This window comes from Globicephala melas, chromosome 11 (genome assembly GCF_963455315.2).
Source record: "Globicephala melas chromosome 11, mGloMel1.2, whole genome shotgun sequence".
In the NCBI taxonomy this organism is placed as follows: Eukaryota; Metazoa; Chordata; class Mammalia; order Artiodactyla; family Delphinidae; genus Globicephala; species Globicephala melas.
Window position 1 is genome coordinate 37,571,862 of NC_083324.2, and position 23,116 is coordinate 37,594,977.

At 54.8% G+C, this 23,116-nt stretch overlaps 1 protein-coding gene across 4 annotated transcripts in view; it reads right to left on the reverse strand.

Moving 5' to 3' along the window:
• MAPKAPK3 (MAPK activated protein kinase 3) overlaps nt 1-23,116 on the reverse strand; it is a 40,041-nt gene that overhangs the window by 3,578 nt on the left and 13,347 nt on the right. For 3 of the 4 annotated variants that reach the window (XM_030867273.2, XM_070046636.1, XM_070046637.1), the window contains 8 exons: nt 6,938-7,077; nt 5,704-5,768; nt 5,163-5,242; nt 3,273-3,396; nt 1,997-2,072; nt 1,544-1,668; nt 1,011-1,096; nt 659-739 (listed from right to left, as the gene is read on the reverse strand). In XM_030867273.2, the coding sequence (XP_030723133.1) occupies nt 659-739; nt 1,011-1,096; nt 1,544-1,668; nt 1,997-2,072; nt 3,273-3,396; nt 5,163-5,242; nt 5,704-5,768; nt 6,938-7,077 (777 nt within the window). The remainder of the gene's footprint in view (nt 1-658; nt 740-1,010; nt 1,097-1,543; nt 1,669-1,996; nt 2,073-3,272; nt 3,397-5,162; nt 5,243-5,703; nt 5,769-6,937; nt 7,078-23,116) is intronic. The other variant, XM_070046638.1, reaches the window with a different exon arrangement.

Below are 23,116 nucleotides of genomic sequence, written 5' to 3' on the forward strand. Positions count from 1 at the left end.
CCACCTCCTGCCTGAGTAGCCCCTTAATAATATCAGTGATGGCAGTGACCATCTATGCTGCCCGAGAGCCCCTTGTGTAGCCAGCACTGGGCCCATCCCTTTGCCTCATATGAGCTTCACTCTAGTCCATTGCGGTAGACACTGGGCTTATCCAAAAAGGCACAGAAAGTATAGTGACTCCCTGGGACCATACCAAGGGTAAGTAGGACAGGGACTTGGACCAATGTCACCTGCTCAGAACCACAAGGCCTGCAGGGGATGCCGTCTTGCTGTGCACCCAGGGCACCAGCGCCTGAAGACTGTGCCCTGGTTGCCCCAGGCTCTGAACTGCTGCCCCATAGGCTCAAATCTGGCCTCCCCTAAGTCTAAAAGCAGGCTGACCACCCTCCCAAATGTTGCAAATCATAGGAGGGATTATGGCCAAAGCTTGTTCGGTTTGACCCCAAAGCCCCCGTTCACCGAGGGCGTGAGCCAGGAGCACCACCCTGAATGGGGTAGCGCAGCCCAGTGCTCCAAGTGCCACGGTCAGACCACGGCTGCAGTCACTGACATAAGGCGAGAGGGGACCGAAGACCCAGGTTCTGGGTGGTCACCACCGTGGAGTCCCTTTTTCCAAAACCCTGCTACTTGCAGGGAGGCTGAGGGAGAGTCCACCCACCTTGACTTCATCCCAGTGGTCTTTGTCCTCCTGCAGCACTCGGGCTGTGTGGAGTGGAGTCTGTGGCACCACCATCGATTGCTGGAAGGAGCCCCAGGCCCGTGGATCAGACCCTGCGGGCACCCGGGGCAACACTGGCTGCCCCACCCCACCCCCTTTCTTCCAGTCTCAGATGGGGAAACAGAGACTCAGGGAGGTGAAGGAGCCTGACATGAGTGGTGGCAAAGGCAGGTTATAGGTGGGGCACTACCACACATCTGTGGCCCACGGCAGGGACTCCGGAGCCATCACTCTTCTGGCAGCCCTGCTCAAGCTCATCACCCTGCCCACCATAGAACGAGGTGGCACTCACGTTGATCCAGGGATGGTTCATGAATTGTGTGATGGTCAGCCTCTCTGTGGGGTCTGTCTTCAGCAGGAGGCGGATCAGCTGCTTGGCTAGTGATGAGAGGGGAGTGGTGAGGCTGCGAAGTTCCTCAGAGCCAGTCCCCCCCTCCCAGAGACCACCAGCTCTGCACACGCTCCCAAATTCCTAACCCACGGAAACAGTGAGCTAATAACCGTTCCTTGTTTTAAGGCATTAAGTGTTTGGGGTAATTTGTTAGGCAGCAATAGATAATTGATATGAGGCAGACTTGTTTGTGGTCTCCAAAGGGAAAATATGAACAGGAGTTAGAGGAAGTTTTGAGGAGGCAGGTTTTGAGCCCATTTGGCAGATATAGAAACTGAGGTTCAAAAAGGTTAGGTGACTTGCCTAGGACCACAAAGCTGGGATGCTGGGGAAGCTAGGATCTGAATACAGGTCAGTTTGACACCAAAGTGTTCTCTCCCAGAAGGAAGGCTTATGGGGTCCGGAGGAGCAAGATGGGGCAGAGATTCACTCACCATCCTCAGAGACCTCTGACCACTCAGGATTGGGGAAGCCATACTGGCCCAGGCGGATCCTCCTCTTCATCCCCGGGGAGATGGCCTGGCCCGTGTTGGAGTAGAAGGGCGGGAAGCCGCATAGGCTAGGGGAGGGCAGAGGTCATTCGGCACAGGTGTGGGGGAAGCGCCAGGGTGGACCCATTCTCCTCCCCCAAGACCCTGACTGGGGAGACAGGCAGCCAGACACCAAGGCAATAATACCAGCCCTCAGAACTCTCGTGTTCATCCCAGGACCACCATCTGCCCTTGGCATGGGGAGGCCTTCAGGGAGCCTGAAGAAGAGGTGTCCCATGACCAGAAGGGAAGGGCAGCCTCCTTGAAGAGTGACCTGCTCAAGCCCCTCACCAAGGATGGCAGGGACAGAAGTGGTTCTGAGGGTACACGGGGTTGCAGGAGATGGATGGTACTCACAGGATGTACATGATGACGCCCAGGGACCACATATCACATGACTTGTCATATTTCTCTGGACCCAGGACCTCAGGAGCTACCAGGGCAGAGAGCACAGGAAGGGCCTCAGTCCCAAGGGTCCTCAAGCCCAGGCAGGAGCCTAAATCCTGGACAAGGTGGAGAGCAGGTGCCCAAGCTGGGGGATGGGGCAGAGCAGATTGGCGTCTGGCACCTTCTGGGAAGGCGGCATGTGTGTGAAGTTGCGGGAGGAAAAGCAGCTCCCAGATAAAATAATCCCAATTTAGACTGGGCTGTAAGAAATGATAGCCTCCTAGCTACTTTGGGCCATCTCAGTCTTGGTGTGGGAGGAGAGGGAGAGGAGGGCAGTCTGGGGTTTGATGGGGTCCTGCCGTAGGTGAGAGGGCCTCAGCCCACCAGCTGCCCTGTGTCCCTTGCCTCCTGAATGTACAGCCGAGGTCATGTGTAAGGAGGGGCCACGGCCAGGGCTCTGGGTTCCACTGTCAGCCTGGCTACCATCCCATGGGGCCTTGGTCTTCCCATCTGTTCAATGAGATGGGTAGGCCGGAAGATTTCGAAGTCAAAATACTGCAAAACATGTTCTGGTAAACAGAGTGCCATTCCAGCTGTCTCAGGGGGCTTCCCACCCCTTAAACAGCTCTTGGAAGGCTTATCCTGAGGGAGAAGAGCTCTCTGTAAAACGAGTCATCACCCCACTCTCTGGGAAGGGGCACTTTCAGCAGGAGCTTCTCCAGATCTGGGGGCTGCCCGCTCACAGAGGAGCAGGGAGCTTTTCCAGGAAGCATGGGTACGTGTACAACCCCGGGTCCCATCCATGCCCTCACCTAAGGGACCCTCTCCCACAAGGCAGGTGGCTGGTACCCTGCATCCCTCTAATGTAGGAGGAAATGCCTGCCCACTTTCTGAATATGACTCTCAGGAAGATAAAAACCAGAGAAAAACAACCACAGTTGGGCTCCATCCCAAGCTGATGGCAGCCTTTTATCACGTATATATTTAGAGCCGCTGTGATGTCATTCAGCTCACAGGCCACAGCCAGAATTTTCCTGGATCTATTTTCAAAAGCAGAAGCTGAAGTTTGGGAGAATATTTTTGCAACCTCCGGCCCCCCAGTCACCGCCTCCTCGCAGACAGAATCCTCCCCTCCCTCCTCACTGGGCTTTAACCCTTTGGCTTCTGCACCCCACTGGCTGCCCCATACCACAGCAGGGTGAGGCGGGTGTGGTAAATAGGTACAAACCATATCCCAAGGACTCACCCACATAATAGGGAGTGTAGCAGGGAGTCTGCAGGGCATTTTGGGTGGTCTCCTTGGCAAAGCCAAAGTCAGTGAGCTTGAGTACCCCATCTTTCTCCTTGGACGTGTAGAGCAGGTTTTCAGGCTGGGCCAGGAAGAGAAAACATTAGTCTGGAGTTAGGCACCAGGTGGGGGCAGAATCTTCCCTCATCCAGATTGATGCAGGAGGAGCCAGGTCCATCTCACTAAAAAGACCTGGGTCTTGGCAAACAACAACACAGGCCAAATATGGAGGAGACTAATGTGGCTGAGAGGTGACACCTCATCTCACAGAGGGGAAACTGAGGCAGTTGTTCAACCAAGGCTGCAGATAACCGAGTGCCACGGAGAGCCCAGGGGCAGGAAATTCTAAGCTTGAGTTGGTGATGCTGCCTTGAGATGCCAAAATGAGGGTTCCGGGGGAAGGTGGGCTGCAAGCGAGCCAGTGCTGCCAAGCACACAGCCTGTACCCAGCCCAGAATGAGCCTGCAGGACAGCCCCCCTGAGGTTGCTCCGGGAGCTAAGACCCCAGGAGCTGCACAGAGGCCATCTTTCCTGGTTGCAGAGCACAGAGAGTCTGAGGGATGAAGGCAGTGGGGAATCTGCATGGAGGAGGCAGCCCTGAAGCTGGTTTTTAATGAATGTGTAGGACCTAGGCCCATGGAGAGGAGCGGCAGAGCTGGGGTAGAAGGATGGGTGTTAGATGGAGTTCCAGTTTGGAGCCAGTGAAAGCTATTTCTCAGGTCCTGTTTGAGATGATGCAACCTTGGACTGGGATTAAAAACAGGGAAGCAGTTCTGATCTACACAAAGGAATCTTCTCAGCAGAAGGCTTTTCTCCCCTTGGGAGAAAAAAAGGAAGCCAGGGCCAAAATAAAGCAATGGTTTATTTTGCAAAATAAAGCAAAGGTGAGACTGTTGCGGCTCCCCGTGTATCCAAAATCAAAGAATAACTCTATGGGTTGGCAGTAGTCAGCCAGAGGAAGAACCTGATGCAGCAGCTGGGCCCTCAGGTCTCCTCTGCCCAGTCTTAGGAGGAAATAAGCCTGGGGGTGTCATGCTCTAAGTGTGGGCCTGAGGGCCCAGGAGTTGCAGATTCTACTCTGATGGTGGCTGGCACATGCAAGTGTGTGCATGTGTGTATGTAAGGCTGCCTCGGTTTGCATTTCATCCATCTGATCTTGATCACCTGTAAGAGTCAGTCCTCCCTGGATAGGAAGTTTGGAGAGAACATCTCTCAAGCCCATCCACTGGAAGGGCAAGCAGGTCCAGCAACTGGGATTACCTCTGCTCCTTCATCCAGTGCCCAGCACATGGCTTCTTTCCCCTAAAATGTTGACATTAGAGGGCTCCACCTATGGAAACTATGGCTGTTACTTCACAGAAGCCCCAACATTGTAAGGCAGCCCCTTCCTGAGGCCTGGCATATTGTCACCACAAAATCCTTGCTGAATGAACAAATGAATGCATGAATCCCAGTGCAGCAACTGCACAGCCTTGAGCAAGACAATCTCTCTCTGAGCCTCGGTTTCCTCATCTGTCAAATGGGTAATGGCACCCATCTCACAGGGCTGGGTGAGGATTAAACGAGATGCTTATCAGGACTACTGGCTTGAAGTAGGCATTCAGTTATTCTTATGGCTATTGGGATTATACAGTGTTTGAAGGAAACAAGGAGACCCATCTGGCTAGAGCAGAATGAATATGCTGGAACCATGGGAGAAAAGGCTGAGAAGAGCAGTCTTGGCCAGGGGGAAGAGGCCTTGAATGCCAACCAAGGAACGTGGCCTCCATCTAGTGGATGCTGGGACCATTGAGGGTTGTGGATGGTATTCTTTTCCCTGGTCTCCGAACCTGGATCCTGGAGCCTCACCTTGACATCTCGGTGGGCAATGTTCCAGCTGTGCAGAAACTGGATAGCGGTGCCAATATCCCGCATGATCTCTGCAGCTTCTGCAGACAGAGACAGAGGAGAGGGTCACTGATGTCAGTCAAGGGTCAGGCAGCCTAGGGGGCCCCACCCATCATCCCTCCTGGGAAAGCACAAGGTGGTGCACTCCTCCCACCCAGGGCCCCCATCCCATACCCACACCCTGGTCACCCTAGTTTCCTTTGGGGATGGCCTCATCTCATTTGGGGCTCTTTCAGCGGGCCTGGGCTACCTCTCCCCAGCTCAACTGTTGGTTGGCACCAAGAGGCGTGGAGTCCTCCATCCCAAGGCCATGGAGAGCCCATCTCTGGCAAAGTGTCACAGACTCACAGAACCCCTTGGGAGATAAACACTCTGTCCCACCCTCTCTTATTCAGCTGGGGAAACTGAGGCACAGAGAGGAGCAGGGCCTTGCCCAGCATCACACAGAAACTCTGTGTGAGCCATCTCAGCCCAAATCCCCAGTGCAGCTGCACGTACACACCTCTCTCAGTGAAAGCTTGGTCGCCACGCTCCTGAATCCTGCTGAACAACTCACCGCCTTCCATGCTATTAGAGAAAGTGGGCAGGGAGGTGGAGAATCAGGCATCAACCTGCCCCCACCCCAAGTCATGGGCTCAGGCCTCCAGCCCTGCTGCTCTTCTCCTGGGGAACGGTCACCTTCAGCCTCCCTGTGCCTTGCAGAGCCTGGTGAATGGTGGGCTGTTGGCTTGGGTGGGTTGAACTCAACTCTTAGAACTAGGGGAGGATCTTAACCAGGGAGCACCTGTGTTCCCAGGGGCACTGACCCTGCCTGGCAGCCCCACCCTCATCCAGGTTTCCCCAAGTGAGGAAGGAGATGTCAGTTATCATCATCATGGCCACTGTTTTCTGAGCACCTACTGTGTGCTGCGCCCTGGGCAAACCCTTTGTGTGCACTGCTGTGTAATCCTGGGCTGGTCCCTTCATCTCTCAGTGCCTCACCTTCCTCTTCTGTAAAACAGGGATTATAGCACCAACCTCACAGAGTTGTGAAGACTGATTCAGCAATACACATAGAGCACTTAGAATGAACAGGGTGAATGCTATATCAAGATCTCCCTCCACATTTTACATGGGAGTTACAGCGATTCAGAGAGGTTAGCAGTTGCCCAAGGTCACACAGCTAGTGGGTGGCAGAGCCAGGATCTGAACCCCAAATCTGACTTAAGAGCTGCTACACTGAGGGGTGAGGGGGAACTTTAAAGGCAGACAGGGAGGAGCTGGAGGCCAAGACACAGGGCCCAGGGTCTGAGGAAGGTTAGGGTTGAGCCACAGTGCTCGTGGAAGAAGCCCAGGGTGGAGAAAGCCACTGGCTCCTGGATCTAGGCCCTGATCACCCAGCACCTGGTGGGGCCGTGGGAGCACCAATCCAGGTGGGAAGGAGAAAGCTGAGGGGACAGTGTACTTCCCACTCTTCCCCACATCTCTCCCCCACCCCCTACATTCAGCTCTTCCAGCCCATCCTCACAGAGTGGAAATCATACCCAGGGAGGCCACATTAGAGCCCCTGTGGATTCCTTCCCACCCTTGCAGGAAGGCCCTTGTGGCCAGCTGCGCAGGTCCGCGACCCTTCAGAGGCTGGCGGGGGGCCTCCCGGAGATGCTATCTGAAGAACAGAGACAGCCCCTAAAGAATGGCGGGAGCCTGGGGGCCACAGGGGTACTAATGAGGCACTGAGGCAGGGTGGGCCAGCATACCATTCCATGACGATGAGGAGACAGCGTTTGCTGTGATGCATGTTCTCATACACATCCAGGATGCGCACAATGTGGGGGCCGCCTGAGGCTTTCCAGTGGTGGTCCACCTCCTGCCGGGCCTTGGGGCTGTCATACAGGAGCTGAGGGCAGGTAGGCACAGAAAGTTGTCAGGCCTAAAATCCACTTCCCCAGGAGCCACCCAGTAGTGCCACTGCCCTCACTTTGCAGACAAGGACACGTAATCTCAGAGAGGCCTGTGACCTGCCTAAGGTCCCCCAGCTTATGAAGGGCAAAATGAGGATTCACATCCAGGTTTTCCTGATTGGTGGTCCAATGAGCCTCTGGACTTGATTGAGGGTCAGCTTCAAGCAGCTTAGCTGGTAGCTCAGGAAGCCCTGGAAAGTAGCTGAAAGCTTGGAAGGACTCAGAGGCCAGAGAAGCCCCTGCCTCCCTTCTTGGGGACAGCAATTGAGGTGGAAATTGAGTGGACTTCGTAGTCAAATCACACATCACCTGTGAGACCCCAGACCAGGAGCCACACATCGCCAGAGCCTCATTTTTACAGTGAGATGGCATGAGGGTTGTGGACCAGAGGTAGAGGTTGGCAGCAAGGAGGACCCTGCTCGAGGGAAGTGACTGCCTGGCGGGGTGAGGTCTGGGCTTGGAGCTAAATTCCTCCAATGACTCACTGTGACCTCAAGCTAACATTCACAGCTCCAAGCCACAGCCCACAACTCTGTAAAATGGAGTAATAATAGTCATCCCCACAGGATACATCACATCAAGGCAGGCAGCACGTGGGTGGGCGTCACGATCCTTGTTCAGGTTAACTCAGCCCTGGGCTGTGGCTGTCAACCTTACAGCCAATCACCGGGAATGAGCAAGACCCTGAAGTGGTCATGCTCAGAGGAGGTGCAAGGGGTGGAGACGTCAGCCTCCAGGGTGAGGTGGCCCAGAATGGGGAGAGCAGGGACAAGCCATCCCCCGGGTAAGGCTGCTCACATTTGCTTCCTGGCTGAACAGGGCTGAAGACCAGGGCTGGAACCCAAGATAGGCTCAGACCAGCTCCATCTTGCTCAGTACACGCCGGACCCTGGGCCACCCTGAGCCTTGCTTTCTTCTTCTGCAGGATGGTTTCCCCTCTGCCAGGGCACGTGTGGGCAGGCTCTGGGACCAAGCTCTCTAGGCAAAGATCAACTGGGGCGGAAACGAATCCCTGCATCTGCTTGCCCCTTGGTCTCTGGAGCTTGACCCTAGTGTGGGGTGCAAGGAGCTGGGCAAGCCCCTCCACCAGCTCTGGGGTTCCTTCTCCACTAACCAGTCCAGAATGGGGGTGTGCATGGAGACGGCTGCAGGCAGACACTCCCAGCCTGGAAACCATGGATCCCTTGCTCGTGCTGCCTTTGCCTCCTCTGTTCTGCCCACACAGCTCCCATGTACCGGCTTCTTACTTAACAGCACTGTGGGTAGAGGCTTGGTCACCCCCACTCACCACATCAGCTCCCCCCACCACACTGTGTCCTGAGGTGACTCAAGCCACGGGCACCTCAGGCTTTAGCCACAGGACCAAAGATGTACCATCCTCCCTGCCTGCTCTGTCCTCTCTGCACCCCTTCTCTGCTTGGCCTCCTAACACTTCTCCCTGCCTCCTGCCACCTCCTCCCTAGCCCACCTGACCATGTCCTGCCAGGGCCCCCAGGCAGGCTCCTGGACCCTCTCCTCACTCTGCCCTGTTTCTGGTACCTGACCCCGATATCAGGGTCCTCTCTCTTCTCTCCTAAAATCCCAAGCTCACAGCTGAAATGCTTTCGGTGGGGTCCTCAGCCCTACCTCTTTCTCTCTGGTCCTTCACTACCTATCCCCAACCACTAGTGCTCCGTATAAAGGCCACCTCCTCGCCTGGCATCCAGAGCTCGTCTTCCTCTCTCAGCTCATTTCCTGCTACCCTGGCCCCAGAGCACTTGATTCTGGTCAGAGTGATGTATGTTCTGATCCCAAATAGGCCTCACTCTCTGCCTACGCCAGGTGCACTCTTGCTCCATCTCCTCTACTGGGCTAACCCCCTTTTTCTGAGGAAGGTTCTGGTGTCAGTTCAGACGTCTCCTCCTCTGGAAAGTGCTCCCAGCACCTCCCTCAGTGGTTTTTGCCTCTGTACCTCCACCAGGCTGGAAGCAGCTTGAAGGTACAGACAGGTCGGGATTACCTGGGAGTCCCCGGCTGGGGTCTGGCAGAAAACACTGGGCTCCTGAACAAACAAAGGATGGGATGATGGGCATGGGGCTGGAAGGAGACAGGGGTGTGAACGGGAAGGGAGGAGGACGATGGATGGCCTGAGCCTGCACCTTGTGCTTTGCTGAGGAGGAGAAGCAGGTGGAGCTGTCCTGAGCTGGAGCCTCTCAATGCCTCCCACCCTACTCAGTCCATATTTAGGATCCCATTTACCACATGAATTAAAATAGTCCTCTGAGTGCCAAGGCTCTGAGAACAGGCACAGGGGTGGGGAGAGAACTGACCCTAGAAAACACAATAAATGCCTCCAGATCTCTCTAAAGGGGAGATTACAGAGGCCTGCACCTGGGCCCACACAGGGCCAGCTGCCAAGAAATCTCCAGGGCTGTCTCTCTTGATCTCTCAGGGTGACCTTGAGTGCAGCCCCAAACCTCTTAGAGTCTCAGTGTTCTCATCTTTCTTCCCCCTTGCCAAAGTCTTCTCCTCTCCTAGGAGTACCCGCAAAGACACCTCCTCTCAGAAGCCCTCCCTGACAACCTGTCTAAAGAGGACCTCGAGGGTCCTTACTCTCCCCTCATCCTTTATTTTACTTTCTTTCTATATATGCTTGTTTATTGAGGTATACTTTACATACACAGATCTCAAGAGCCCAGTTCAATGAATTTTGACAGTTGCATACACCCTGTGACCCACACCCCCATCAAGACAGAAAATGTTGCCAGCTCCCCAGAAAGCTCCCGCATCATCACCCTTTTTCCCTCCCTCCTGTGCATCACTTGCTCACGACCTACAATTAACCTTTTCCTTTGATAACTCTTTAAACAAACACACACATATAGATGTTACACTTTCAGTATGCCTGGCTCTGTTCTGAGCACTTGATAAACATTAGGAGGAAGGGACTTTATTACCACCATTCTTTAGCTGAGGAACTGAGGCACAGCGAGGTGAAATAACCGGCCCCAGATCATGCAGCTGTTTCCCCAGTCAGGCTGGCATTGTGCTGCCTCTGGCCTCAGACTGTGGACCCACAAGGGCAGGGCCAGTCTGCCTGGTCACCTCTGGGTCCCAGTACTGGCACAGAGCGCTGGCTCAGATAATATCTGTAGATTTCATGAACAAATCTATAAAGTGGGGATAAAGGGAAGAAACCCTCACAACCCATCATGAGGAGAGAACAAGATTAAATTGAGGACCCAGGAAGGCTCAACAAATGAAAGACATGACAACCTGGACAGACTTCCTCCCCACTGTACCTAACCTACCCTCTCTGGTGAACTTTACCTCCTCTTCCAAGGAGCCCATCCTGACTCCTCCAGCCCACAAGGCCATTGCTACAAGTTGGCTTCATTCATGCAAGTATATGAGGCTTCACTATCCTTCACGAAAGGTGTCCCCCAGCAAGAGCCCCATCTTCCCAGGCATGGGAATGAGCACAGGGCTAAGAGACAGGAGCCCCAGGTTCTACTCTTATTCTCAGTGTGACCTGGGGCTGGTCCTTTGCCTCTCTGTGTCTCTGTTTCCCTTGTGTTAAGATGCAGGGCTTGGGCTAGACTGGGGGGGGATGGGAACCACAGGGAGGACCCCTGGTCAGGGGCTCCTTGCAAAGTGGGGTCAGTAGTCCCACTCCCACAGCACTGTCCCCATGGAGCAGCCTCTGGTCTCCAATGACCCCATATTCAAATGCCTGAAGCTGCTGGGGGCCACCCGGTGTCTTGGTCCCCAGCCACAGCTGGGAAGAAAAGAAGATGGGGTGACCTTCTGACCACGCAACACACCCGTACCCTGTCCTCACTCCCATCCTACATCCCCTGAGCCCCCCAGGGGTCCACCAAAGCTGGAGGGTCTGTGATGGCTCCTGGACAGCTCCATAGCTCCAGCTAGTGCCCAGCAGGCTCCCTTATACGCCTGTGAGACGGAACCCTGGCTTCCTCCTAAGGGAGGGCTCCCAGCTTTCCTTGAGTTGTGGGCCCCCACTGAAGTTACACAAGCATCGAATTTGAGACCATATTTCTTTGATCAAATGACAATGCTGTAGCCTCAGTCTTTGATTATGTGGTTTCCACCTCTCCCTTCTCCCCTCACTCTCCTTTGCCAAATTCTCTCACCTACCCCCAGAGCCCATAGCCAGACAGCCGAGACCCCTACCAACCCCACCAGACAGTGGACCCCAGCAAAGGTTGAGGGCAGAGGGGCCCACGCCCCTCCAGCTCTCCAGGTGGAATGGGAGCCTCAGAACTGGCCAGGCCTCCTCCCTACCTCCACGCTGTGTCCCTTTCCACCCAAGCACAGGGTTTACATGTAGGTGGAGGAACTCTTGAGTTCGGGAGCTGAGAAAACAACAGCATCATTTGACTGTTTGGAAAACAATTTACAGTTTACAAAACACTCTTTTCCCTTATCTCATGGGAATGCTGGTGCCACCCTGTGAGGCAAGCAGGGCGGGACCATCAGCCCCAATTTATAGAGTGAGGAAAAAGAGGCTCTGGAGGATGAAGTCATTGCCCTGGGGCCACCAGGATGGAGTAAGGTAAGGCTGGACAGGGAGGAGAACAGGACTCCTGAGAGAGCATCCAGACAACCCCTCCCTGAGGGGAAATGAGAGGAGGGGGTGGCCCCAAGTCAGAGAGGCACTGGCCAAAACTACTACTTGCAAGACTTGGGAAACTTGTTCTGAAATAAATGTGCATAGGTGCACGGGTGTGTGCACGAGCAGAGATGTGAGTAGGTGTGTGTATGTGTGCACGGAAACATGGGTAAATGTACACGTGAGTACATGCACATAAGGGGTGTGTGCATGGGTGTGTACGGGTGTATGTGGTATGGGGCTGGGGAATGTGTGTCAGTGTGTGGGCCATGGTATGTTTTTGTCTACAGACTCTGTGATGTTGATTTTGATCCCTTCAGAGAATAAGGCCCATCCATCTGTCCATTTATTTGTGCAATATTTTCTATTTCTCTAAAGTGCCTAGCAGAGAACTGGGCACAGAGGGGTGCCCAAGAAAGACCAGGGGTCTTGGGCTTCCCTTGTGGCGCAGTGGTTGAGAGTCCGCCTGCCGATGCATGGGACACGGGTTCATGCCCTGGTCCACAGGCCGCGGAGCGGCTGGGCCCGTGAGCCATGGCCACTGAGCCTGTGCGTCCGGAGCCTGTGCTCCGTAACGGGAGAGGCCATAACAGTGAGAGGCCCGCGTACTGCAAAAAAAAAAAAAAAAAGAAAGAAAGACTGGGGGTCTTGCTGCTACAACTCAACCTGTGACAGCCTTGTCTGGGCAGGTGACCAAGCCTAGACCCTCTGCTCAGACCTCCTCTCCCACTGAGGCCTCATCTCCACTGCAGGAGCCATCACCTCACATTGCCCAGAGCTGTAAAAGTACTCTGTCTGCCTTCCTAGAGCATCAAACAGAGCTGGGATGTCTGCAGTGACTCTGTAAGACACAGCCTTGGGACCAGCCCCCAACACCCTTCTTCACCGTTCTTCCCAGGCCCACATGCCCACCCACACAGCCAGTGTCCACATCCAGCTCACCCCAGGATGGGCTCTTTTCAAGTAAAAGTGTTCACAGTACCTGTCTCACACACACACACACACACGCACACACACACACACACACGAGGCCCCAAGGCCCCGGGGCCCCAAGCAGCCTCTCCCACTCCATCCCAACCTCCACACTCCCAGCCAATGAACCTGCAGCCCAGGCCAAACTGCTGTGGCCTGTGCCAGAACACCCACTCCTTCCAGGGGAAGACAGCTGGTTTATAGTCTCTCCCATCAGTGAGGCAGCAGCAAATTAAAAAATATGAACTCTGGATTTCATGACAGCCCACAGCCCAAGAGACATTATTAACCCTACAGCAAAGGGAACCTCATGGAGGCCAGGGATCCACTTCCTCTCACTGCTCTGTGGGCCACTAAAGTCCCATTATTTCCACTTTCTTGGGATTCCAGCTTGGTTTGATGCCAGAGGATACAGAGGAGAGAGGCAGGAAGGACTTCTGTGTCCCCCAACACCTTCTCTCCCACCCTGCGGGTCTCACCCCAGCCTCAGGCAAGGGCAGGCTGGAACACTCAGGAGCTGCATCTCCGGGCTGTCGATTACACCACAGTTACACGCGCTCAGCGCCAAACACTCAGGCAGTGGAACTGAACAGAATATTATGGGAAAATCTAGGTTTGCGACTCATTTTTTTCACTGTGGAGAACCCCAATTCTCTACAGAGGGAGGTTATAGATGAGAAAAAGCACTTTGAATTTACTAAACTCCCTCCTTGCTAAGAGTTTTTCAACTCAACCATATCTGAGGTCCCTTCTGGCTCCCAGTTCTGTAATTATTTGGGATTATTTTCCCATGGGAACATATCTCTAATTTTATGAGAGACATCGCTGGAAGAGCAGGATTCATTTTACAGCCAGCTGTTGAGACCACCCTGCCTTGTGCTGTTAGCAGCAGGTGGTTATTAGTACTCTGCACCCTTGCCCCTGGCCAGCTAGTGGGACCCCTGCTGGCTGCTTTGCCTACTTAGAACAGAGGCCATAGCCTCGGGATGGGGTGGTAGAGACTGACCTCAAGTTCAGGGTTTGAAGCAGGAGTTTCCTGTTTAAGGCCTCAGTATCTTCCTTATAAACCCAGACTCATCCCCCCCACCCCCGCCCCCATCACTGACTTCACCCTCTCCCTCCCCACAAGGGCACCAGTGCTATTTGGAGAGTTGCTGGTCATGTCAAATCTAACTTTTTAGCCCTGGTTTCAAATTAGAGCCTCAGACATGTGCCATTATTCTCTCATGCACTAATTTCCCCAGCTTTCGTAGCTCATTAACAGAGCTAACGGAACTGATTTTGCAGCTATGGATTAGTTGGCCCCATGCCAGATCAGACCTCGCTTCGTTAAGTTCTGGCCATATCCTGTCCTCCGTCTCACCCTGTCTGTTCACTTCTCCTCCTCAGCAGCTTAAGTTCCAGGGATGTCGGCTCACATGATCTACTGACCCCAAATGCCCAGGCCCCAGCTGAACGCCTAAGGACTGATGGAGTCAGGACAGGGTTACCACACCCTTCATAACAACCGTCCCTCCCTGGTGTTTGGCCAGTGCTGTGTTGGCCACAGTGCTTGGTCACAGATATCGCCTCATTCAGTACTCATCACATCCTGAGGAGAACCAGCATCACCCTTTTCCTGTGGGGAGCCTGTGACTCTGAGAGGTTAAGTGACTTGCTCAAAGTCACATAGCTTGGTAGTGAGAGTCAAAACTTGGATCCAGACCTGTTGGCTTCTAGGCAGTGAGGGCGATGCAGGTGGCTGCTTTGTTCCTTTCATGTGTGAAGCTTGGCCCCACAGCCCTGGGGCTAGACCAGGCTCTGCCCCTTGGCGGTCATTACAACGGTGGTGGATGTTCACAGAGCCGCTGCCATCTGCCAGGCATGTTACACACCTGTTAGCTCTTGCCCTTCAAAAAGGACATTACTGGGGCTTCCCTGGTGGCGCAGTGGTTGAGAGTCCGCCTGCCGATGCAGGAGACACAGGTTCGTGCCCCAGTCCGGGAAGATCCCACGTGCCGCGAAGCGGCTGGGCCCGTGAGCCATGGCCGCTGAGCCTGTAAGTCCAGGGCCTGTGCTCCACAACGGGAGAGGCCACAACAGTGAGAGGCCCGCGTACCACAAAAAAAAAAAAAAAAAGGGCATTACTGACCATCACTTTCAGCTTAGGAGACTGAGACTCAAGGATATTCTATAGCTTCTCTGGGTCACATGGTTCACACATAGCCACCTCCAAGTCCAGGAGTCCTTTGGACACCAGGATTCAACCCTCATGCCCAGGGAGGACTGCACATTTTACAGATGTCTTCCTGACCCCTACAAACATTTACTGGCCCTGCCTGGGGGTCAGGCCTGGAGCTGCGACTAGGAATGCTGTCACAGGCACTCCATACTCAAGGATTTGGGGGTCTATGGATGAGTTGCTGCCAATTAGGATGCTTGATGAGGATGTAGGCCCTAGGGAACTGTGCCTGGCTCCTTCTCTTCCCTTCTCCTTTCTTTCCAGATCCAGAACCTGGCAGAGCAGGCAAGATGGAGAAGGCCAGCCCCGGGAAGAAGGAGGGCCCCCAAACAGCTGCTCCCATTCCAGGCCAAGGGTGGGGTACCTAATGGCCGGGGCAGGGGTGGGGGGACCAGGAGGAAGTGGCTGACTGGCTGGGAGCCTCCCTAATCACCTCCCACCAGAGTCCTGGGAGGGGAGGAAGTGGCTGGGGCTCTAGGCCCAACGTCTTTCTAGGAGGCTCTGCCAGCAGGAAAGCCAACACGCGTTTTGAAATTGTCAAATCTCAGGAACACAAGAACTCCTTCAATTTGCCAAATTTTGGTGGCCTCAGTTTGTCTGCTTCCTCCCAGCCCCAGAAAACGTGGAAACAAAGGCAGAAGTGCCAGGTCTGGGGAGGAATAGGGAGGGGTGGGGGAGGGGAAGAATGCTTCCAGAAAGAAGGAGTTAAGCTAGGCTCCCAGGCAGGGAAGGAGAGGACCAGTGGGAACATGAGTGCTAGCTGGAGCAGGCCCAGGTCCCAGTGCCCCAGGTCAGGGTCCATGCACTATGAAAGACCAGCTGTGGCCACAGGGCTCTGGGTCAGACAGACCTGCAAGCCAGATGCAGAGGCCAGTTCCATCCTCCACTCACCTGCGGCTTTGGGCAGGCCATTCAACCTCTCTGAGCCTCACTGGCCCAATCTGGAAAATGGGGACAGTGACAGTACTCATGTTCCCGGGTAGCCACGAGGACAGAATGAGAACACACAGAGAGCTCAGATTAGCACAGTGCCAAGTGCACACTGAGTGGAGATGGGCTTTGAGGTTTGCTTGGCTTCAGGATTCCCCTGGGTCTTGCCCTGAGGTGGTCTCACACTCTTCACCTCCCTATTCTCCAGAATTTGGGGAAATTCAGGTGCAAACTCTAGGACCCAGGGAGGCAGACTCCCTCCAATCCAGCAGGTCACAGAAATGGTCTCAGATCCTGAGAGGTAGACCAAGAATCAAAAGTCTATGGATACTGCTGCTATGAAAGGCTCAATGAGGAGGGGCAGATCCTCCAGGGTGGGAAGATCATGGCTAATCTCAGGGGAGGGACCCTGGGGCATGGGAAGCAAGGCTGAGAGCTAGGGACCTAAGCCAGGGAACTAACCCAGCCCTCAGCTTTGGCAGACTGGAGGAGAGGGCACATCCCCACTCTCCCAGGTGGCAAACACCTTTACATCCTCAACTCCTCCATGCATCCTTTTGGGCAATGTCCCCTTCTGCAAAGTGTGTGGTGACCTTGGACCTGTCCCCTAATACCTCCCTGAGCCCCAGTTCCTCATCTGTGAAATGGATATGCACTCTCCTCACCCATGGCAACGAAGGGAGGGGGGCAGGCATGTCTGAGACTATGGGCACCTGCTTTACAGGCAGGGAAAGAGGCCCAGAAAGAGCTACAACCTTCTCCCCCTCCCGGAGGTTACAGTGTGTAAGTGGCAGGATCAGAACTCCCTCTGCCCCAGGCAGGTGCCAGATCCCAGCATCCTACCCACAGCCTTCCCACAGGGGGCTGAGAAGAGGCCACACAGGTGCCTTGCGAGCCCCTTGAGTGCATACTCAGAGGGTCTAGCTTCTATTATCATCTAACTTCTTAGAGGAAAAAAGAATTTTTCTGTCAAAATCAGCTACATAATTGGTGAAATGTTACCCTAGTTCTATTTCTTCTGTGACAGTATAAAAAGAAGACATCTTCCTCATAAGACTGGACAATTTTTAGCAAACATAAGTGTTTTATTCTAATCTCAAAAATGTCTCTTCAATGGTCCCTCCTCATGAGGAGACCCCACCTTGGCCACAGAGTCTGTGCCCCCAACCGGCCAGCTGTGCTGCAGTGATGCCCGCATAGCCCGTGCAGGGTAACAGAGGACAGGCAGCGACAAGGGCGAGTGAGGCCATGCCCAGGCGACCCCTGCTGAGGCACCCATCTTGCCATGCCTGTGGTCAGCTCTGGAGAGGGGACCCAACACACTCTAGCTCTCAGAAGAATGACAGCTGGTCTCTTTCCCCTGGAGGAGACGTTACAAAGATGACAAAGGAATAAGAAGTGGGGGGGGGGGAGGATGGACCGCACCACCCCCAGAGACATGGTGCAGAGACCCTTGGGAACCTTCTGACTCCACCCCCCAGACCTGCTCTTCCCAAAGCCAATATCATATCTGCTCTGCATCTCTCCCGCTTCCCTTGGCTTCATCCACATCCCTGCAGCTCCCCACACAGGCCTGGGTGAGCACCGGCAGCCATCGCCCTACTCAGGCTCCTCCCAGGGGAGGCAGGGAAACTGGCTGCCCAAGCTTCTGGCAGACCTTGGCCCCTGGTCCCTTTCTCTCTCCTGCTCCTGTTCAGCTAGAAGGCTCCCAGGCCTCTGACACCCAGCTGGCTCCTGGGAAAGTCTCCTTGTCTCTGGAGCCATAGCTGTGAGGAAGGGGAAGTGGAAGAGGGAGGAAGGCCCCACCCTCTGGGAGACCAGGGTGGCAGCCAGCCAGCACTGAGGGACACTCCGGCCATGGGAATGGACTGCAGTGACTCACCCTCACTCTCTCAGGCCTTTCTAGGGTAAGGACACACCCTGGTACAGGCTCGGCTGACTCAAGGATTGACCCAGCCATAGAGCGCAGTGCAGAGGGGTCTTCAAACCTGAGTCATAACCCCCTGAGCTCCTGTCCCTAGCAGAACACATACCCTGCTGGTGGTGTCACCACAGATGACCAGGTTCCCCTGGCAATACCATTGCTAGCTGGCTCAGGAGAGGCATCTCGGGGCACCCTCTAGTCAGCCTCCGCGCTGCCTGTCCTCTTGCAAGAGCGGCCCCAGCAGCGGGCAAGGGGGGCCCCACCACCTGCCTGCTTGCTTGGCACTGCCCACAGTCGCTGCCCACCCAAAGGGTCTTCACAGCCAGAAGGGGTGGCCCTTGTCAAACAGAGCACCCAGCCCCTCATCTTACAGAGGGGCAGACTGGCCTGGGAGAGGGGCCCAGCTCCTGATGCCCACTGAGCCTGGCACACAGGGAAGGATGGCTGAGAGGCACCGTCTGGCTGCCAGACAGGCCAGGGTTCCAGGGTTACTTCGCCTTTATGAATCTCAGTCTCTGCTTCCATGACATGGGGGTGATCACAACCCATTCTTAGAGTCTGCTGTGTTTGTGTTTAGCATTCAAGGGATAAGTGGGTGCTGTTATCCCCATCCCCACCCACTATGCTGCTGCCTGCCAGAGGGCATGGAGAGCACTGGCCAGTCCCTCCGACACATCCTGAGAAGGGGGCTTGTTTATGTTGGGGAAACAGCTAGGGAACGAGCTATGAGTCCTCAGAGGCTGAACCCTTAGGAATGTGGCAATGAACGTGGCAGGTCAAGGCTCTGATCCTTCATGCTCCTGAAAACAGACTGTGAGTTTTGCTGAGGTGGGGGTGAGGGCAGGTGCAGGGTGCAGGCTAAAGAGCCAGCTGCTCTGGGGTGCTTCTCCCAGCTAGTGCGGGGCAGCACACAGTTGCACAGGCTGCACCTTGCATCTCAAGCCCTCCTAGCCCCTCTGCGGGCTCCTTCAGCTGGCTCCAGCCCCTTCTCTCCCCCACCTCAGCCCAGGAATCCTTGGGAGTCACAGTGCTCCTGGTCTTGCACCATTGTCCCAAGCAAAAGGCTCAGACCATTGAGCCGTAAAAGGAGACCCACAGGCAGAGGCCACAGCCAAGGCTGACCTCCCACACTCCACAGGGGGATGCCTCAGGTTACAGACTTGGCCCACATGCTCCTGACTCCACTGCTCTGGCGGCAAAGGCAGCCAGCAGCTGATCGAGGCCAGGAGCAGGAGGAAACACTGTGAGCGGCATGGGCGCGGCCGTGCTCCTCCTTCCTGTCCTACCCCCACCCTGTCCCTAGGAGGTGGGGCAGACTTTCAGGGTGACTAGGATGAGTCCCGAGCACCTGACCATCCCCCATCTGTCCTCTGCCTGCCCGAAACCCACAAGACAGAGTGGCAGGGCCCGAGAGGGGAGGGACTGAGTGACAGCAGGAGAAACAGAGATGGGAAAGAAGAAAGGAGAGGGACAAGGAGGCAAAGAAGACCGAAAAGGGAGAGCAACACAAAGAGAAAGTAGCAAGGACAAAGCCGTAGTCTAAAGAAAAGGGCAACCCTAATCCCAAACCCGCAAATAAACCCAAAATCAATTTTCTCAGTGTCTCTGGTCTGTCCAGCGCTGAAAAGGCCTCCTGAGGCTCCCTGTTCCCACAAACAGCCGGCTGCCGCCTGGTACTCCAGCCCTAAACACACCCGCACGGTTCCCACAGAGCAGAATTTTAATCACAATTACACTGGTCCTAATCTACTTAGTTCCAAAAGGGCTGGGGGGCGGGGGGGGGGGGTTCTTTCACACCATTCTTTCAAACCCTGCGAAGAGCTGGCTTCCCCAGGTGCAGGGTGAGCCCAAGTGAGTCCTCATGAAGGCCAATAATGTGCCACCAAAAAATGCACCCAGGCCCCCCCAAAGGAGAGCTCTGCCCTCTCACAGTGCCTGCAGGCCCCAGCTGTCTCACAGCAGGAACCTGGGGATAGTTAGCTACCAAGACTGAATCCTGCTTCCCACCACATATTCAAACCCTGCGTTCAACGGCACCACAAAGACGATGGTTTTGCAAAAAATTCCGGAACTGCCTTTTTCCAAGGTTACTTGGGGAGAAAGTAGCAGAAAGGACTTCAAGCCCAGAGCCCTGCTCCTCTCTCAACCCCAGGCAGCCTCTCATGTGGAGCCACACAAGACCTCGAACAGGTGGGAGGGAGGGCAGCAGAGCAAAAGTTCTCCTGGGAAAACATGGGAGCCTGTGGGAGCCCACTAGAGCTGTGGTCTCCCTGCCCTGAGAGCAGTAGACCCACTTATCCAGGTAGGGCCTGGTGTGCACTTTTACAGCACAGATGTGTGGGGAAGGCGCCCTCGCCTAGGTATAACCACCGTCCCCAGCTCTTGCCTGGTGGCCTTCACCTATGGACACGTGGCAGCCAGTTGCCAGGCTGGGACCAAAGGAGGCTGGGGGGCTGCACAGCCAGATGCTCCACCTGCCGCACCCTCTCAGGGGCCTCCCATGATGGTGTCCCAAGGAGGCCCTGGGAGAGGAAGACGAGGGATCCAAGTAGAAAACCAGCTTCCCCAAGTGCAAACCTGGGGAACAGGCAGAGACAGAACAGACCTCTATTGTCGTGGAGACCAGGCCCTGAACTGAACAACAACTCAGGTGACCCAGAAGCCCCTACAGCACCCCTGGCAATAGTACTCCACAAGGGTCCCAGTGATGCTGTGAAAGAAACCTCCGGGAGAAGGAGGGAGAATTTTTGCCCACCTAGTGATGGAGGGCACCAAAGACAGACAGAGGCCTCTGGTGGGATGAGGTATGAATCTCAGTTGTGGGCAAATGGAGAGGGAGAGTCACCGCTGACCACTTTCCCTCATCCTTTAAACCCTACGTAAATGCCTCTTTTTCCACAGGGCCCTTTGGTCTCTCCACGGCTCCCCAGAGTTTGTCAGGGCCTGGACACCAGCCCTGCTGAGATTAGCCACATCCTACCAGGACACAAGACTGGGAGTTGGGAAGTGGTACTCCACAACAAGTGCTGAACTGTGCAAACCAGGCGTGCTGTCACAATACACCCAGTGCCCTCCTCTGTCATCCACATCCTTCTCAGACCAGAGGCCTGCATTAAAGCTGGCAATCTCTTCCAGGAAATCTCCCCTGGCTGGCCCAGTCCTGACAGTTTCCTCTCGCCCACTCACCAACCTGACTTCCTCCCTGTGGCACCCTGGACTTCGCTGGGCTGGGCTTGTCTGAGACTCACAAGGCTTGAGATGAACCATATACCCTTTCTGAGGCAGTCCCACAGCCATCATGGTCCGGGTGCACTGGCCTTGCGGGACTACCACCTGTCCACTTACAGGCATAGAGTCCTGTATAGTGAGGAGAGCTGGGCAGATACAGACAAACACCAGCAGTATCACGTGGGGCCCAGTGGAGTCATGGAGGACGTTGCTACCATCTTTCCAGGAGCCAAGCCTCAGAGACCCTCCCATGTCCCCGTAGACTTGCACGAGGCATGAGGTGACTTAGGTGCTAAGACTCTGGCATCAAACTGCCTGGATTCACGTCCCAGCCCTGCCACTCACCAGCTATACACCTTGGGCAAGTCGTTTACCTCTCTGAATATCAGTGTCTTCATCCATAAAGTGGGAATGAAAAGAGTTAGGGAAGATAACATGTATTGTACACTGGAACAGGGCCTGCCAGACAGAACGCTCTGCAAAACTATTGGCCATTCACAAGAATATTAGACTCCATACCACCAAGGCCTGAAGCTGGAGAGATGGCATCAGTTCCTGGGGGGTGGGGGTGGGAAGAAGACTCTGGAAGTCCCAACAAAGGGGATCCTGACAGTAGGCTACGAGCACAGCTTCTAAAGCTGTGGGCAGGATGTGAAGCATATCCAAACAATCCCCCTCTGCCCCAAAATCTCACTATCTGCATTTTATAGAGTTTGATGCTTTCCTTAGGATCCTCATTTAAAAAGCAAGTTGCCCACTCCTGGCAATTCAGAAGGCTCCACTTGAGTGTCGTAGTGCTTGAATTCCTCAGATTCTTTCCTTTCAGGAGAGGGGCAGCCTGAAGAGATGCTTGGGTACAGTAAAACCACTACTGGGGACTCTGTTGTACAAGGCCACCAGCCCTCCACATGCTTCCTGATTTGTTGACTCAGTAAACAAGAGTTCCTGCAGAGGCTGATCTGACCGGTCTGGAGACGGTAGGTGAAGGGGTAGCAGCTCCAAATGAGAAAGTACCTGGCCTGCCTGGAAGCCCCACCCAGCCTCAAATCCAGCTCCACAGCACCAGCTCCAACAGGCCAGCCCCACCCATGGAGCAATGCAGGGATCTCCTGGGCATGTGGATCCAGCACCCTACCACTCTACTCTTTGACAAAGACAGGAAGATGAGGGCACTGGAAGCCCCAGGAGCCTCCAACACTTTTCAGTGGACCCAGAGCCCAGAGAGCAGGGCTAGGAAAGACTCCCACTGCAGACCCCCTCAGTCTCCTCAAGGCTTTGTTTTTATTTATCTAAGTACCACTGTCACTTCTGCCTGCCAGGAGGCCGAGGACGACAAGGCGGCTTGGCAGGAAGTCAGGAGAGGAGGGGATTCAGGCCTCTGCTATAATCCGCCATCCCAATCAAGCCACGTGACTTCTGACCACTAACTCCAGGTCCTGACTTTCATATATGGGATAAGGTTTGAGAGCCTGGGTGTCTAATGTGATGGGGTGGCTGTGTCCAGTTAGGAGTGAAAATAAGGGGTGTCAATTAACCAGTTAGGCCTGAAAGGGGTCACAAGCAAGAGGTCAGTAGGAGGCAGTCCCCTGCCCCAGATACTTGGCAGGCAGACCTCTAGTTCCTGCCAAAGGGATAGCAGAAGTGCTAAGGGTCGAATGGAGAGTGGAATGACAGCACTGGTGGCAGAAGCTGGCCTTGGGAGAGAGTTCCTGAGTATGAGTGAGGCCAAGATGGACCAAGCCAGCAGTCAGGGGCTGAGGGAAAGGGGAAGTGGCCCAGCCCCCTAGGAAGGAGAAGCCTGCTTCTCTAGGGCCTCCAAAGAACAGCAACAGCTACAGGGCCATCGACCACAGCTCTTCCTGTTTTATGAGTGCCTGCTGTGTTCCAGGCTTTATGCTAAGCACCATCTACCACCCTAAGCAACAGGGCCAAGAGGACAGATATGGGAGAGGCCACGACACCTGGACAGATCCAGACCACAAGACAAAGACGGGCCAGCCTGGTAACCTAGGACGTAGGTACAGGGAAGCAGAAAGGCACAGGGCTAGGCAGAGGCAGAGAGAGGGCTGAGACCCATTCATGGACGGG